Source organism: Toxorhynchites rutilus, chromosome 1, assembly GCF_029784135.1.
Source record: "Toxorhynchites rutilus septentrionalis strain SRP chromosome 1, ASM2978413v1, whole genome shotgun sequence".
NCBI classification, from domain to species: Eukaryota; Metazoa; Arthropoda; class Insecta; order Diptera; family Culicidae; genus Toxorhynchites; species Toxorhynchites rutilus.
The window spans coordinates 20,147,595-20,166,200 of NC_073744.1; the positions used below are offsets into that span (position 1 = coordinate 20,147,595).

An 18,606-nucleotide genomic window follows, 5' to 3' on the forward strand; every position below is an offset into this window, starting at 1 on the left:
CTAAATCGTGTAAAAAATATCGAATCACAACGCGGAACCTCGAAGAGCTTCCGCGTGCTGTTCTCCTTCCGCATAACCATGATTTATCTCCGCGATAACAATGCGGAAATTACCATTTTCGATTACCATGAAAATTTGAAACAAACTGACGTGTCTCTGTTGATTGCAATCTTACTAGAATCAACGCTGTAATAGTCTATAGATTTTGTACACACTATTTACTCAGTTTACACGTTGCAGGTATGTTTACCCCTTGTCACAACCGGAAAAGATATTCCGAGCTAACATTGGTCGACTGACGCGTCTCGACTTAACGCCACGAAAACATTATATCATTGCAACGAATCTTCTCCACCTAACGACTGGCCCAAATAGCAGGGCGTAGTGTATTATAAAACAGCTTGCGTTGCGCCCTTTCGAAGATCATAATAAAATTCCACCGGATCGTCTCACCTTGCCTGTGAGGTCGCACCCTTCTTCAGTAGCGCCTCATTCAAAAGCACCCAAACATTGATCCCCAAGTGGTTAAGCCAAGATACTAGAAGTGAACCTCGTGTTGAGCTTCTGTTTAATACTGGCGATCCTCTCGTGGAATCCAAAGTATCAGAGCCGCAAGAGTTAAACTGTTTTCAGATATACACATTAACATCCAGTGACGCACGAGAGCGGTGGAAATTTAGCATGAAGTTGTGCGAATAAGCGAGAAAACCACCAAACCACCTAAGCGACAACAAGAAGCCGAAAAGAGAAAAGAAACAAATTTTGAGGAAGGAGTTGGGAAAGAGTATAGGCCAGGCCAAAATACTGCTTTTGGGGCATCACTTCGTTGGCGGAGTCTGAAGCGAGCGGTCACGTCACAAAATTCGGTCGCAACGGCATCAACCGCGGAACGCGTGTTTTCATAGGTGCTTCCTCCCGCGGAATGGATATGTGTTTTGATTGGTGAATTGTCTCAACTGAGAAGAGCAAGGTGCAGTGACATTCTGTCCGTGGTTAATAGTTGTGTTCTAGCACTCGGAAATGACAGTGGGAATAGTTAACACCATGCAGTTCGTTGCTGGCAATTCTGCCGAAAATACCATGGAAGCAAAGGAAGTGAAAACAAAGGCTGTCATCAGCGATTCAAACAACAACGAGATTATCCTGGGGGATGACCAGCGCATCACCAAACAGGATGTCGATGCCTACCTGAACCACTACAACAAGTGGAAACAAACTGCATGGGGCCACCGATTGACCAGGATCCTGCAGGATAGGTTCGGGTATGAGTTCGAAGCCGAGATTAAGTGGAATAATGTGTTGATGATTGGACTGTTCCACCTGGTCGCGATCGGTTCCTTCCTGCACTATGTGCTACGATCAACCCTGGTCACCTATCTGTGGGGTAAGTTTCGTTGGGTTAGCTTACGCCTTTAAACAGGAAACAAAATATTCACAGATGTTTTAGTCCCAAACAGGATTTTCTGAATAAATTTATGGTCATTTTTCATGCCGATGAACGGCTGGACTGGGTCACGTGAATGAAAGCGCGAAAAATGCAAATTCAAAATAACCTGATCGGATTCGACATTCAAAATGTGTTGCATTCCCGGTATTTCCTTAAAAAAGTTCCCCATGAAACAAATAATGCTAAAGTGTAGCATAAACAAAATATATCTGCACAATTGTGGAAAAAGCCGAACTTTACGCCATTCTTTGGATTCTGTCAGTTTGTCGCTCGGTTGTTCTTCTGCTGCTAATTGCTCCACAAACTTCCCGAATGATGCTAATGATACAAACATAGAATCAGATCACGGGGGTCACACCAACAAAACAGGTTGATAATCGTAAAATTTATAACAGCACAATTTGGTTCGCAACTGGTCGATTCTTATTATTATTTTTTTTTGCTGTCTCCGGTTTGTGTCGTATGCTGTCGTTTGCGACCATGGTTTTTGGTTTTGTATTAGAATAAAAATCATTAAAATGATAAATTCTTCACCGCAGTTTTTGTAAGATGCCGGAATTGATTGCCGAAATCCGACGAATTTTATGGTTGGTCGTCACGGAAAAAGAAACTGGTATTTCAACGCAATTGAGCAAGGTTTAGGAATGAAATCTCGGAATTTATATAAGAGTTTGACTGTGGGGTTCGCGACCGTCGGGGAGTGCTTTCGATTTCGCATTTATTGTAAGTTTCGCTTATGTTTTATTGCCAATTTGACTTTGGAAGACATTGGGTTGATTGATACGCATAGTTATTTAATGTGATATGTTTCGACTATGCGTCGCTCTTATTCGCATTAAGGATATATTGAATGCGTATCCAATTATTGTTACTTAATTATTAACTTATTTGTTGAGAGCAGGAAAAACTAGTTCAGCTTTGCGGGCATTGCAATTTAAGAAGTTGTGACAAAAACGATGGCAAGCTCATGTTGAGTATGTGATGTATACAACATCTTTAAAGTTTCACTTGTCTCGTTAGATTTTAAAAAGGTATTCTTTACCTTTTTCATTTTAGTAAAATATATTTAACACGTTGGGCCTCGAATTGTTCTTGTTACATTTTACATTCAGCCCCGCTTTCAAAGATATTTCTTGTATAGAAAGAAAATAGTCAGAAATTCGACTAGAAAGTAGTCACATATCGTAAAACATTCAAAAAAGCCGCTCCCGTGGCCTTTTCGTCAAAGAAATTTCCTCCGATTTGCACTGTGGTCACGCGTATTCTAGAGCTTGCCACTCAGAATGCATTCAAGACGTGTTATTTGGCATAGAAATCTATGCGAAATTCCAATAAGAACGTTAGTACCATTTAAAAAGAAGAAGAAAACATTCAAAAACAAACCATGTTTTTTATATTTTCTTATTTTCTATCTGTCAGTCCCAGTGATCAACGTTTTTCTAACGAAAAGCTCAACGTCAGTCCCTAGGCACTGACAAGGGGCTCAATCAACGTGTTAAATAAATATATTATTAGTGCACCCCTGCCGAGATCGATTCATAATAAATGAAAATTCCACTAAAACTTTGAAGGATATCTAGACGCATGGATTTCACTGATGTAGGAGAAAAGGGGGGAATTTGGACCACCTAAGCAAATCGCCTAATATTTCCAAACTAATACGGGGCTGTCCACATATCACGTGGACAGAAAAAGCACGATTTTAGACTCCCCCTCCTCCTCCGTGGACAAGCGTGGACATTTTAATACCACTCCCCTGTTGTCCACGTGGACATTTTTCCTCATTTTATTAGAATAATTTAGAAAATAACTGAATTGCGCATAAATTAAATTTCAATTCCATTCAAGGGGGGAACCCTGTCTAATGGTCGAAAAATAATGAATTTTCGTGATTTTTTTTCGGTTGTTAGGAATAAAATGGAGCGTTCGGATATTTTGGTTATTGTTTAAGGTATATTTGAAGATGTATTTTGCATTTTTTGAGTGCATGAATAATGATTATTACGCTGTTGACAGCTGGACGCGTAAATTCTTTCTGAAAATCGGTACCATGCTGGTGGTATCGGTTCTGAAGCAACGGGGTGTCGTAGAACAAATTCCGATTAATATTTTGAAACTTTTGAACAATACCTGAAGCGTTACATAGGGGTTTTTGAAAATTCGAAAAATTCCAAAATGGCGGCCATTTTTGTTAAAAATGAGTTATTTTTCATGCAAAATCGCTGTTCAGAAGCTCAAAAAACATAGAAAAAAGTTCTGCCAAATCGGTCGTGTAGATCCTGAGATATCGAGACCACCAGTTGAAAAAACATGGTTTCGAGAGAAACGCATTTGAAAATTCGTACAGCAATACGGTATCCCTTGAGGTGACCTCATACTCTTGGATGTAACTTTCCAACGAAATTATATATCGAAAAATCCTTTTAGTACAACATTTCTGAGGGCATAAGCTTCCCAAAAATGCAAAAAAAACAAAAATTATATTTTTTTCATACAATTCCAAAGATTGATCTTGAGCAATCCCAATCGAATAAAGTAAATGGATTTAAAATCATTATCAGATACAATTTTAGTTCACGATTTTTAAACACTTTCAAAAAAATGTGCTGCCATCACATAGCATACACATTCAATACTAGAAAATTAATTACGTTCACAGCATAATTTCAGAAGTGTGCTCATTCAATCTGGAAATCTTAAAGATTCCTGAGGCGTTGGCAGTAGCAACAACAATCTTTGAAGTGGATTGCATATTGAATCATAATATGTATTCCATCGGTGCCGAACTTTTCAAGTTTTTGAAGCGCATAAAAACGAACAGAACAGTTTTCTATGCAAGGATTATTTTTTATCAATTAAAAAGAATTTAAAGAAAAGAAAAGACATGCAAGGAGCATGCACTGATATCTATTGATCCTTTGTCAAGATTGAGGAGTAAAGGGCCGAAATTTTAAAGGGATTTTGGAACACCTGTAGCTTCGATATAAATGATGACATGAAGATAAAAAATACAGCATTTTCAAGCTACAAATTTCTAGTTCAGAGATATCGTACGTACATATTTTTATTGTGATGTATATAGGCGTTGTAGACAAAAGACATTGTAAGAAAAGATAAAGCGTTTGTTGTTTGCTTTAGTTTCTATTGATTTTATAAATTGAAGTTTCTATAGATTTTGAAAATAAATGCCCAATAACAATCCAATCAACCTAATTGTTTCGCTTCCATTTGGCTCATAGAAAGTTTCAGTAGAACTATTCACTATAGAGGTATTCTCTATAGAATGAAAAATCATCCTTTGATTTTGAATTAGGAATATTTCATGAAATAATGAACGCACATCAAATCGATGGTTAATTATGCCCACCGCAAACTTGAAAATATGTATACAAGGTTGTGGCTTTGACGAATACATGATTTTATAACAGAGTTATAGCGTTTCAAAAATCACTCAAAATCTTCGATGTCGCATTTTGCTCCTCTATTTTTATTTTTTGTCGAGTGTAGTTCTTTGCTTCCGGAATACGATCGGTCACAGAAAATGTCGGTTCATTTACAAACTCGATTCACTTTTAGTCGTCAGCGCAATACGAAACTGCTGATCTGGAATATTTAGGTGATAGAGGATCATAAAAAACATTCCACGCCTATGGTCAAATCTTAACTACCAAAGAATTATTGAACTTTTCTTCGAGACCGGTTTTTACCTTAAACTGATTTTAATTCGAGAAGTACGCTGCTTATCACAATTGAATTGCTTCCATTCGAGGAAATTTTGTATAACATTCTGTTGTGAAGCATTCAAATTAGTGGAAGATAACAAGAATAATAATAGTGTGGTGTCATGGAAGGAATGGTAGAGTGGTTGGAGAGCTTTAATTTAGTTGATAGAAACAATCCAGTTTATCATGCAACATTGCACATGTATCATGCAAATTAACAAAAAACCACAATATTTTAAACTTGTTCCTTTCGCTACATCCAAAAGTTACCTGGTTTCATTAACTGCGTTCAACGCAAAATTGTCTAATCTTTTAAATGAGCAGCATAATTATTCTAAGTAGTGTACTTTCTAAATTTTAGACAGTTCAAGACATAAAATTAGGCTCAAGAAAAGTTCAACAATGTCCTAGTGACTAGTGATGCATGGGCAATCTCATGCAAATATAAATATTGATTCCTAGAAATATCTGAAATTAAAATACTTTATAAAAATGATTCCACACGCAATTTTGTATGAGAAACCATACAGACATTATTATCCTAAGACTAGCTGTTCTCGAGATGAAAAATTATCCTATATAACAAAATTTATAGAAAATTATATTTGATGGAAAATCATTCACTCATATCATGGAATTTCAACTCATAATGGTTGAGATTTCATGATATGGATCGTTTAATTTTAATTAAACTCTCAACTCTTAATCAATAATGTTTAATCATTATATCAAGCTTTAAACTACCAAATATATCATAAAATAAAAGAGATGATTTTTGGACATTAAAATTTGATGCGGGGTGATTTGGACCGTCTGTGGAGTGATTTGGTCCAGTGTGTGTTTCATCGAAAAAAACATACTTATGTTTATGTAAAGTATTTTGAAATAATGTTACAATCAGTAACAGTGTTTTGTGATCGATACCAGGTGTCTTGGCCAGATTCCAGACCAGAAAAATTGGATTGAGACCATTTCGAATTCGGCATAGATTTTTTCACTGTTGTTCGAGCATTTTCAAACACTTTCGATGCTTGGTCAAAGAAAATCCGCCCATGATGGCCTGTGTTGTTCTTTCAAGCTCCTATTTCTTCCAAAGTTGTCTGCCTATCCTTTTTTTTTTGTAATTCAGCGGCACCTGGAATCAATTAGACCCAGGAAGAGCTTCAAACCTGTAGGGCCAAATCACCCCACACAACATGCAAAAATTAAAATGAAATTAATTTCATTTGTTGTTATCAAAATTACAGTTTCGCTGCATCGAATTGTTTCTCTTCTGTAGGCGAACAGAACTTTACTGCACAGTACACGAAAAGTTAGTTTAATCAGCGGGAAAAACCTTAAAACCACGATCGGAAAATTCAAATTTTTTGACAATCAAAGTGCTTGCTGTGTTCCTGCTACCATTTACTTCCACCTGTCGAATTTTACCAATGTTTTTTTACGTTAGTTACATACGATTCATTGTTGATAGAAGATGGCATTATAAAAAATCCTAGTTGAGCCGTACTTTTTGAGATAATGGGGTGGTCCAAATCTCCCCGTATGTCCAACTCACCCCGTCTTACCCTAATAAGAATTATATACCTTTCGAATTGATTTAGTTTTGCTAGTGGAGAAAAGTTTATTGACCTTGATTTCAATTTATTGTTGACCGTCAGTACATTTAATTTTATACAAATTTCTGTTTTATAATAAAGAATTTTATTATTTATTCTTACACATTCTTTCAAATATACATGGGCTAAAAAGTCCCAACTTCTGCTCCTTCGATATCAACAGTTTATCGGGGATTTAGTGAATTTAAAATGGACCATACAAGCATCGCAGATGCACCTCACTCTGGAAGGCCAAAAGAGACTACGAATTCAGAAATCGTAAAACAAGTGCATCGACTCGTTTTAAACGGTCGTTAAGTGATGTTATGAATGTTAGCTGAGCGTTTGCTGATCTTCTACCAAAAATAGCCGCGCGTTGATGATTCAACAGTCGGTTTGACGTTGTTGGAGGCAGTCTGCAGAGTGGCACTGAGGCATATTTCATAGACTCAGACCTTTTGTACTACCGAAAGGGTCTCGAAAGGTTGAAAAATCGCTATACCAAGGGTATTGCTCTCGAAGGAAACTTTGTTGAGGAATAAATACGGCTTTGCCCAGAAAATTATTGTTTTCACTCAAAATCCCGAGACTTTTCCGCCCATTTGTAATCTTAAATCTTCCCGCTTATCATTTTTCAATTTTTTTAAATGTTTTTACTATTGTCTGAGGTTTTAATGCCAATGATATTGTGTGTAATTGTGTGTTGAAAACAGAATTACTTGCACCGAACGTTACAGGATTCAGGAGATTAAAGAATCGTATACTATGAGCTATTGGAGCCGGGCCATAAAATTTGATACATGCATTTCTCGAAAAGCGGCAAGTGACAGAAAACATCAACGATACTGCAGCAAGACAACCGTCAAAACACTGAAAACTGAAATCAAATCATCTGCTTTTTTTCATATCAAAATCTTCCAAAAATGCATTAGTTTCAGCTATGAACTCGTTACTCGAAACTAATTGCTCTCCCTTCCATCTTCACTTTCTATGGAATCAAAATCAATCGGTAGGAACCAAAGCAGTAGTGTAGCGGCAGTTTGACCATTATCATTGTTGACTTGATAGCTAGCGCATTACTTGTTTTTGTATGATTTTTAAATTATTTTGTACATGAACCTATTTTATGTGGTCCCTATCCACCGCATAAGAGAAGGAATACTCAACCGATTTTCTGTTGTAACTTCATTCTTCTGCCATACACGCTTTTGCCCCCTCTAGTAAACCCATTAACAGTATATCATGTGTATCTGAAAATGTAGTGGCCATAATCTTTTCAGCTGGCTGTTGATGATACTGATCATGTTGACCAACAGCGTGTGGTGCGATATTCATATTGATTCACATCTAAGTTTTGTTTTTCTGATAGAAAAATCAAAACAAACCAAATAAACTAGTTGATTAAATTTTATTGGTGAGTAGGTATCGACAAAAAATTGTTAATCAATGTCTAGCGAATGAATGTTTTGGAATGGCTGAAGCAGTGCTTTTCGTTGAGCCTCAGAGTTTACGCATAGAAAAGATGGTTATAAAAGATAAAAGCCTAAACACTACAGTATTGATTGGAATGAGTATCGAATTAGCTGACTCCTTAAGACCACTAATGGTATTCAACACAGCATCGAATAATTTTTCATTCTCTTCTCTGCATACGTTCGATGATTGAACGTAACACAAGATGCATTATACAATGCGGAAACATCAGATTGCACGATAGATTTCAATTAAATTGTGCGGAAGGTGGTAGGTAATAATAATCTTATGAAAAATACGTTTGAGAGGATTCAAATTTGGACTTGGAAACAGAATAAAAAAAAGGTACGAATCAAGACAGTAGTGTCCATCGAATTCAATTTTGAATTAGGACCATAACTATCATTCTTAACCATAAGTATTTATAAGCAAGTCAAAACATAGCATTCACATTACATACGCTATTCGCCATGTCCAACGAGAAAGTAACAACCACAGACTCGAACCAATCCTAAATTTCTTAATGAATTGAAATGAAAGTCGCCGATTCATTGATTGGCTAAATACCTACGAAAAATTCAGCAGCTACGCGTTTTTCGCCAGAGTATCCTACATTATATAAACTTTAATCATTCATCAAAATCGCGTTTGAGTCTGATCGTTCCGAATTACACCACACGGTATCGTTACCGTTGTCTCGATGGTAGGTTTCCATGCGAAAGAGTGAGAAACAAAAAACAGACACAAAACTATGCCGTATACACCAACCTGCCCCAAGCCGTTTAGCCTACCTCAACGACCATCTAAGAGCCGACAAAGCTCTGCGCCTCTGTCGCCCCTCGTGATGTAAACAGGCTTGAATTGCAAAGGGGCAAAATAAGGACTACGACGAAGCACCGGAGGAAGCGAAAAAATACGCGAGAAACAACGCATCGTATTCATTGTGTATTGTCAATCAAACCTCAGCAGAGGTCGAAGGTCAACGCATAAAATGCGGCTATAAGAAAATGGGCTTTTGCGGTGTGCGGTGCTTCCGAGCGACGATGCAATCATGACAATCAGTTGTGTGCCATTTAGCGTTTATGTGTCCAGATAAAGTCATCTTTGCTACGTTCAAACACTCAATTATTGATATTTCCATAGTATACGAGAGTGTGTACGATTAAACAACATTCTTCTTCCCATCCCGTTACAGGTTTCTTCGTGGGAGGCTGCGCCGGCTTTGGTGTGACAGCCGGTGTGCACAGACTCTGGTGCCACAAGGCCTACAAGGCGAAACTACCGCTCAGAATCATCCTCATGGTTTGCTACTCGATCGCCGGTCAGAACACCATCTACGATTGGGTGCGTGACCATCGGATCCACCACAAGTACTCGGAAACCAATGGCGATCCACACAACTCGAACCGTGGCTTCCTGTATGCTCACGTCGGCTGGCTGATGCTCCGGAAGCACCCGGAATGCATAAAAAAGGGCCATCTGATAGATATGAGTGACATCGTGAGCGATCCGGTCGTACAGTTTCATCACAAGTGAGTATTGAGGCTATCGAGAAGTACATGCGTTGGATGTTATGAAACCATCTATGCGCGCGTAACAGCCGCCGCTGGCGGTCAAAGACATTACACTCAAATGGTTTCTTCAAGTGTCACATTCTCGTTCGACGTTATATATAAGGGGGAAACAGTGTCATGCGACGTCCAAGTTCCCGACTTGCCCGTGACAATGGCAGTGGAGTCCAACTATGAGTAACACGTATCAGCTGAAGCAGAGAGTAGAAAATTCGCCATTGATGGCGTTTCCCACAGACTAACCGTTGATTATTCAACGATCCACGAATGTGTTAAAATAAAAGTCAGTCTCGAATAACGCACGAGTTGAAGACAACACAAAGGAGGAGATAAAACATCACACGATTTCGAAAGAGATCTTATTGGGCTAGGTCCCAGTTCAAAACAGAGTAACGCTTGGAAGTATTCGTGCCGCTTTCTTAATTGGTAAACGCAATGTACGGTGCGACGACTAACGTATGTTTGTTTTGTGAATGACAGGAAAATTGCTTTACATTTGAGCAATTTCTATTTTGGTCCTAACGAATTCAGTTATTACCACATCATTCGGAAGAAATTTATTTACGGATGGTTGCAATATCAAACTGTCATGTTAGTACTCGTTTTCGTATTTCGTAAATGATACCCGTTTGTTTTTGACGTAGGACTACGTCTCTCATTTCTATACTGAGGTGTAAGTTTAAAGTTTCGAAAACGAGAACATTGGAGAACCTAGATTATGAGCGGTATTACTTTTTTGCCGGCTGAGCGGAATGGTATGACAATCACTTCATTCGAAAGATAAAATGTCTACACATTATATGCTTGTTACTTGTTGATCCAAAAATTTCAAAAATTGGTTTGAAGGCAAAGTATTTGAACCATAATAAACAATTTTACCAATTTTAACATCATTAACAATGCTTGTTTTTGTGCTGATCGGCATATGTGTTCCCGAACATGGACGAAAGATTTATGCGCCCGGAGATATCGTCATAGCAGATACATGTAAGCTGCGAGTACTTCTTTACTCGCTTGCATTTATGGTGATCGGAATATGTGTTCCCGAACACGGACACAAAATCAAGGCGCCTGGGGGAAAATAGTAGTAGCAGATCAACAGATCTTCGTTTGGTGGTGCCGAAAGCAGACATGGTTTGCTGAGGGGCGTTAAACGACAATGAAGTGTCTTTGTTTGGAGTGATTTGTCCTTATGGGTTCTTTTCAGGGCTAGAGACGAATGAACCATAAAAGTTCAAAGTATCTATAATTCAACAAGCAAGCAAGTAGTAGCAGATTTGGAGATAAATGAATCATAAGATTTAGAGTCTTTGAGTACAAAGAGAAAGAAGAAGAAATAGTAACAAATACACGCAAGCTGCTAGAGGGTCCATCAGAATACATCCGTAGTAATTGGTTCAAACGTGGACGGTTTCTGTCAACCAGGTTCTGTTGCAGCGTCCTGTTGGGATGTTTGCTGCCATGCTACAACCGAAATTCTTCACGCATACAGATTCGCTGAACTGAAATGTGCGTCGCAGTGGATCTTTTCGCCAAATCACGTCCGGAAAACTCAGGACTATTAAGGGCGTCCTGATGATCTTCACTCGTAGTTTCCGGTTATACTCGCATGTTCTACTTCTACGTGTGGTTGGCTTTGCGCGATCCAACATCAATGTTTTCCGGTAGCGTTTGTGAACGGTATTTACAGTAGATTCCGAAAACACAAGAGCCTTGACGATCTTTCCTCCTGACGACGTTGGCTTTTCAATGGGGCTTCAAAATAGAACTTGGCCGCAACGAACGCAGTATATATTATGTTGGGTAGAGTGCACACTTTGTAGTTGTTCTCCTTGATTGGCCTGAGCTTTAAATAGTCAATAACGACGCCGGCCACGTCCTTACAGTTACCAGGGGAAGGGAAGGAATGTCAGTATGATATTCATACCGCTGATGCATAAACAAATTGGCTGAAATAATGTATACGGTATTGAGTAACGTTCAAAACTTCGCTGTTAAATATTCATACTTTGAATGTCTCAGGAAACAAATTGGAATTCACCACAATCGATTCGAATATCGTTTCTAGTAATGAATGTGGATCAGTTTTCAAAAATTAAAAAGAAGTCAGGTCGTCAGAGTTCTATGAAACGAACTCTGCAAGATATCGCGCTCAATTTCATTTCAAGGCGGTAACAACGGCGTATTCAGAATGAATATACCGAGTGATTGTAGTTACTGTCATTTAATATAAACTCATTCATTAGAAGTAGATTGATATTTAATTCACCAAAATGAAATTAAATTCTGACGTATTCAATAACAAAGAAGATTATGACACTGGAACAGGGACGAATGACCATCGGGTTAAAGTCTCTTAAAACCAAAAACTGAACTGATCATGACACTGGGCGGAAAATGGATTTGAAAATATTTTGATGAACAAAAGTTCATCTGCTCATATTCACTGATTGCTAAGATCTGTCATTTTTATTTTCATCTGGTTTAGGGTAAATGCTGTTAGTTTGTCCGATTTTGGGTGTGTTTAAGCAACTAGGGGCTGTCCACATACCACGTGTACAAGAAAAGCACGGTTTTAGACTCCCCCTCCCCCTCCGTGGACAAGCGTGGACATTTTCATCCCCCTACTCCCTTTGTCCACGTGGACATTTTTTCTTATTAAATTAAAATAAATAAGAAAATAACTGATTTGCGCCTAAATTCCATTTTGATTCCATTTAAGTTGTTTTTATTTCAAATTTTACAAGCTGTACCCTGTACCTGCTTTGTTGTGGCCCATTGTTCTTGTATGGTAGAGAAATGAGTAGCACAACAAAGCACATACTTCATATGAGTTTTATTTTGAAATACTTGTGAGTATACAATATTTTTTGTTTTTCCATTATCAGCGAAGATACAAGGGCTATCTGGTTTGCTAACACGGAAACATCCAATGTACATTTGACCAGAAGAGGAACAATTCGCAACTGAATATAATCTATACAATTTCAAAGATTGATCTTGAGCTTTGCTAATTGTGATTGCAAGCGCCAATCCAATAAAAAAATGGATCTCAAATCAAATGCTTGCGGGAAAAAATGACATCAAACAACTCACGATTCATTGATTCCCAACTATGACATCAAGCTCAAACCTCAACTATGAAAGTTGAACACTTCTTGACCCCCAATTTTCGCCATGACCCCAATTCAAAAGTACGCTTCTTAGAACAATTTAATTGCATTCATTTGAACTATGAGAAAATTTTGCACAATATTCTGTTGTGGAACATTATAAATACTGGAAAATAACAATCGGAATAACATTGTGGTGTCGAGAAAGGAATTGTAAAAGGGTTGGAAAGCTTTAATTTTGTTGATTTTTTTTTTGTATTTTTGGGAAAAAATTAATAAAAAAACCTTGAAAAACGAAAAATTGTATGTATTTTTTCATTTTTTCGCTGCAGACACCATAAGCAAACTGCAGCGCGCCAAGCGGTCGCCATAGTAATCATGTGGACAAACCAACATTAGTGCATCGGACAAACCATGATCAGAACTGAGGTCATTGAGATGCATTAATTACATGATTTAGATATATCAATCTGATACGAATGGAGTGCAAGTGTTTATAATATTTGTAAGTGTTATAATCCAGAAAAGGTCTCAATACGGACCAAATAATCATCTGGTGGTTTATTAAAATCTAGCTCAAATGAGGGGCGCATTGACACGAATAGAAGGTGGATTTTATAAACCTTTGAAACATGTGAATCCGTAATAATATCCTATGAAATTACTGTGAATCGTGAAAAAGATAATTTTATTTTTATGTTTGGAAACATTTGAAAACACACAGGTGTGCTGAATTAGGGCATTCCAAAAAAGTGGACAAACCAACATCAAAATGGGATTGGGCGATATTGGATCGATTTTCAGAAGAGCGATCTTTTCCATTCCGATTTCCGATTTTTCAGATCGATCTTTTTTATTCGAGAAAATCGATTTTTTTTTGCTTTCGATTTTTTCGATCTTAGATTTCGATCATTTTGTAGATTTGGTTTTCAGTATAAATCAATTTCAATCTGACCAAAGACCACATATAAAATTTTTTCCAACATTATGTCAACACTAGGATCGCTTCTTCTACGATTTACATCCGTACAAATGCTGACATAGACAGAATTAGTGGCAGCTACTGAGGGGATGTACTGTAACCAGCGGCTTATAGGATCACTGAACTAGATGTATACATCAATTCCAGGCAAATGTTGTTTTTTTAGAACTGGCGCTAAAATCGAGAATCGGCTTCAACTAAATGACAGACGTATGGCACGATTGTCTTTTATGGTATCGTTGTCAGCTGAGTTCTGGACAGATACCAGTTGCTGAATTTCTAATAAAAAAAATTCCAATTAATGTATTTAATAAAACGACTCCTTGACGGCACAAGATGAATGCCCTGAAAAATATTTATTTTTCTGAACTTTAAAATTTTTGTGGCCTGCATGCTGAGGAACAAAAGTAAATGCTTTTGATGTTTTAATATAAATAATAAATTTTTATTCCCTATTTAAAGAAAAGACGACACTCCTATAGAAGAAGCAGACAAATTGATAGAAAAGATTTCGATTTTTCAAAGATCGATTCGGCAGAGATCGATTCTTTGTTACCGATTTAATCAGTGGATCGATCCTTACGCCGTTTGGAAAATCGGTTCGTCAAGATCTATCTTTTTATAAAGATCGCCCAATCCTACATCAAATACCCTATATACACCCGAACTAGCGTTGGCAGAAAACATTTTATCTTCAGTGAAATTACCAAATACAAGCATCTGTTTGAAAAGCATTTCAATGTTTGTTTGTATGGGAGCAGACATCTTTTTCTCTTTTACTTTTTCATCTCTTTCGGGATTGCACTCAAAAAAAAGTACAAATGATGTCAACGGGGATCGAACCAAGGCCGGCTAGAATGCAAGACTGTTTTACACGACTACGCTATTCACATAGCTACTGGTGCTTTTGGGTGATAATATTACACCTCATTATAAAATGAAGTTGGAAAGTGTTTTCTAAGAGTGAAAAGGGGTGCATAAAGTGAATCTATATCCTTCACAGTACAGTATGCGAAAAGCTTTAATGCGTGCTTATTTGCAATGTGTCTCTTGTTTCGCCGCTTATATTGATCTTATATTGCTATACCATATGAGGCGCTCAGAAGGAAAGGGGTGTAAGTGGCTTGATTGATATCTCTTCATCGACTTTTTTCTTGAGCTAATAACTCGCCTGCAAAAACGTTCCAATTTGAGTATGCTATAGAATCCAATAGATGATATTCTGATCTATCTTCCACATTGTTAAATACAGCTTAAATACAGTTAAATACAGGAACTGTGTTTGCAGCTAAGTAATGAGCAAAAGAGAGAGTCGATGAAGACAAATCGACCCTTTCATTTTGAGCCCCTCATATATATTATACAAATGTTATACCAGTGTTTGAGAGTTATGACATTTGTTTTTTTTTGACTCATTTAATGTAATAAATCGGGATGACAAAACATGTGCTAAAATTAATTTCGAGTGTAGGTTTTTTAATACAACGAAGTCCGAAAGATGATTTATTCCAACACAGGCTGAAACACAAGAGGAAAAAGAATAACCGGCTTGATTACCACTCACTAATTACCTTTTCCGATAGATCGCCTTCCTTTTTTTTCATGCCTTATCACGAATGGCAAACCAGTAAGACACTAATTTTATTTCGCCTCCAGAACCCTCTCAAAATGACACGTGCGTTATTTGAATTAAGTGTTAAATTGTGTAAAACAAAATATGAAAGTTTGATAACGAGTTAAATTTAAATAAATTGTATGCAGATATTCCGATGCGCACAGTAGAGACTGCGCAGACAAATTTAATTCTCCAAGCTAGAGGATGCTGTCATTCAACTCATTCAACTGTTATGTAATCAAACGATGCGATAAATTATGCTTAATTTCACCACCGTTTTTTTTTCTTTTAAAATTTTTCATTGTACGGTAAAAACGAATGAAAGCGTATCTAATACACACAAAACCTGTGATTGTACCACGAGACGGCTATGCAATTTGTCACCACAGCACGGTCATCATGGGGAAAGAATTCACGTTATTAAATTCATTAATCAACGACCAACTCTTCCTCCGAGGAGTCTGCTACTGTTCCCAAAGGATCGATCGAAATGCTTCTCTTCTTTATTGTGTAGCCGACAAAGTTCAGTGGTTAAACCACGTTCTAGTCACAGTAAAGACGTGAGAAGTGACACGTTGATAGATTAGAACAATAACTAAAATAAAATATATATAAACTAAGAGTCGCTATCAATATATTTTCGAATGAATGAACTCATTTCTCCCAGAATCCATGAATTAATGTAACTAACCGAAAACTAATCAAAACAAAATAAGCGATTGAATGTCAAAACATGAGTAATGGCGAATAGTTTTATTTTATCTAGAATTTGATGATTGCATTGCAACGATGTGAACATAGAAAACTTAAAAAAAGGTGAGCTTTTCAAGCAAAATTGTTGAATGAGCAACCCGTTAATCGCAGAAATTTAAAAAAGAACACATCTCATTATTATTGTATTAACAATTTATTTATTTATTTATTTATTTATTTATTTATTTATTTATTTATTTATTTATTCATTTATTCATTTTCGTCAATCAAATGTAGACTACATACTTATATATTAATGTTACAATGTTTTCTTAAGTTAAATATTATTCCTACGGTACATGTTTCTTTTTAGCTGTTTTTTATTCATTGTTGTGTCAATTAATTCGCAGTGCTGATTGTATATACGCATTATGCGATTGATAGGTGCGTTGTTTGCATAATTTGTTCTGGATGTTTTGGTTAGAAACAAATTGCGTGTTCTTAGTTGACGCCCAGGTACATAGAAATTTATTTTTTCTAGTAATTCAGCTGATTGTACTCGTTGCGAAATTAAATCATTAACAAAAGGAAACATTGCAAATTCACGGCGTTCCTTTAGTGCTTGGATGTTTATGAGCATGCAGCGTGCTTCATATGAAGAAGTGACAAATTATACTAAAATGTTCTGTTGTGTTGGAATTCAACAATTCATAAATTTTTCAACCTCTCCCATCATGATTACTGAGGAAAAAAAACTAATGCACGCAAGCAAATCATTAGTATTTCATAAAAAAGTTTCCATGAATTATATTCACTCTGGTAATGTTGACAAATTCTGTCCGCTGTGCGTTGACCTTCAGCATCTCTCAGCTATGATATAGTTTGTGCGGAAAATTTAAGATGATTATAAAACAATAAACATACAGAATGTCACTTGAGAACGAAATCAGTTCGTCATCTCGACTCAAATTAAAGGATCATTAGCATTGTTTCTGAGAACCACTTTGATCACGAGAGACCGCCGCTTGCAGCGTTGATTGACCATGGCAAAGCGATAAAAAACTAAGACATGTTTTCAAGATTGGTCTGATACTCTTAAAACATATCCCCCAGTTACCGACCTTTAAAAATTAATTCGATATAATAATCAAAATATGTGCTTACATTTCTCGTTTCCATCTTCCAGATATTTCATCCTGATGAAAATCTTGTTCTGTTTCTTCCTACCCACCTTCATCCCGTGGTACTTCTTCGGCGAAACGTTCCAGCTGGCCTTCTTCAGTCAGTGCTTCGTGCGTTACGTCCTCAGCCTGAATTTCACCTGGCTTGTGAATAGCGCTGCGCATCTCTACGGCAATAAACCCTATGACAAGTAAACCGATTAATCTCATCTTCACATATACCGGATCACTAACCTTCTGCGTTACATTTTACAGACGCATCCAACCGGTGGAGAACAAGGCAGTTTCGATTGTCGCCATGGGCGAAGGCTGGCACAACTATCACCACGTGTTCCCCTGGGACTACAAGGCAGCCGAACTTGGCAACTACTCCGTCAACGTGACCACCTTCTGGCTGGACCTGTTCTCCAAGATTGGATGGGCGTACGATTTGAAGGAACCATCGAAGGAGCTGGTCAGGACGATGATCGAGAAATACGGTTAGTGATTGCTGTCACAATTTTTTTTCTCGCGGCGTGTTTTAATAATTCCAATTCATTGCAGGCGATGGAACCCACCTAACCGTTCCGATCAAGGAACTGGTTGAGGTTCCGGATCCGAACGAAAATAAGTGCAAATCGTTGTAATCCGGATGATTGGCTCTTTTGTTCTTAAATGTGATCGACCAAATTCTTTGGGTTGTTTCGGTTAAGTGGATAGGCTAGGATCGGATAGCTTTAGTAATAGTTCTAAGGCGGGTTTCGTTATTTTTTTTAGGAAACCAAGATGCGATAATATAATTTTTGTAACAAACTACCTTAATCAATCTGCAGTGTTTTAATTTGATTCATTTTGCGTTAGTCTGCCATCAGATATTCTGAGTAGATGAATTCAGAAAATTTGAGTTTATCACCAGGTTTAGTGACATGGTGCTCGAGACACACCTTGTTAGCGATCGAACTTTCGTCGTATAACCAACCCACATAAATTCAGTCATCAATCTAGTCACAAAGGTTCCTTCAACATAGACGATATCATCTATGAGAACCGATTACTAGATGATAAACTATCTAAAAGTGACAAAGCTCTATTTTGTCAAACCAAGGGACCCCGGTGGCTTCGACCTCAATCAAAACCAAGCCTCGTTATGCGAAACATCATGTGATTCTTGCTTCGTTTTTGTGCGTTTGAGAAAATTTCGATCACGATTCTAGTTGAATAGGTCCAGCTTATTT

The 18,606-nt window shown here is 37.3% G+C and overlaps 1 protein-coding gene across 1 annotated transcript; it reads left to right on the top strand.

Annotated features, from left to right (window-relative positions):
* Window positions 1-351: 351 nt before the first annotated feature.
* Window positions 352-18,197, top strand: LOC129762518 (acyl-CoA Delta(11) desaturase). The gene is made up of 5 exons (XM_055760828.1): window positions 352-1,384; window positions 9,433-9,769; window positions 17,398-17,583; window positions 17,648-17,871; window positions 17,936-18,197. Exons 1-5 carry the CDS (start codon window positions 1,021-1,023, stop codon window positions 18,016-18,018), a joined length of 1,194 nt encoding a protein of 397 aa, XP_055616803.1. The 5' UTR covers window positions 352-1,020; the 3' UTR covers window positions 18,019-18,197.
* Window positions 18,198-18,606: the final 409 nt, after the last annotated feature.

What these genes read in the sequence shown, in the direction of transcription:
- LOC129762518 (XM_055760828.1), top strand. Translation starts at nt 1,021, where the DNA reads ATGACAGTGGGAATAGTTAACACCATGCAGTTCGTTGCTGGCAATTCT. An exon ending in GTCGTACAGTTTCATCACAA is followed by an intron (nt 9,770 to 17,397) that starts GTGAGTATTGAG and finishes TCCATCTTCCAG; the next exon opens with ATATTTCATCCTGATGAAAA. An exon ending in GACGATGATCGAGAAATACG is followed by an intron (nt 17,872 to 17,935) that starts GTTAGTGATTGC and finishes AATTCATTGCAG; the next exon opens with GCGATGGAACCCACCTAACC.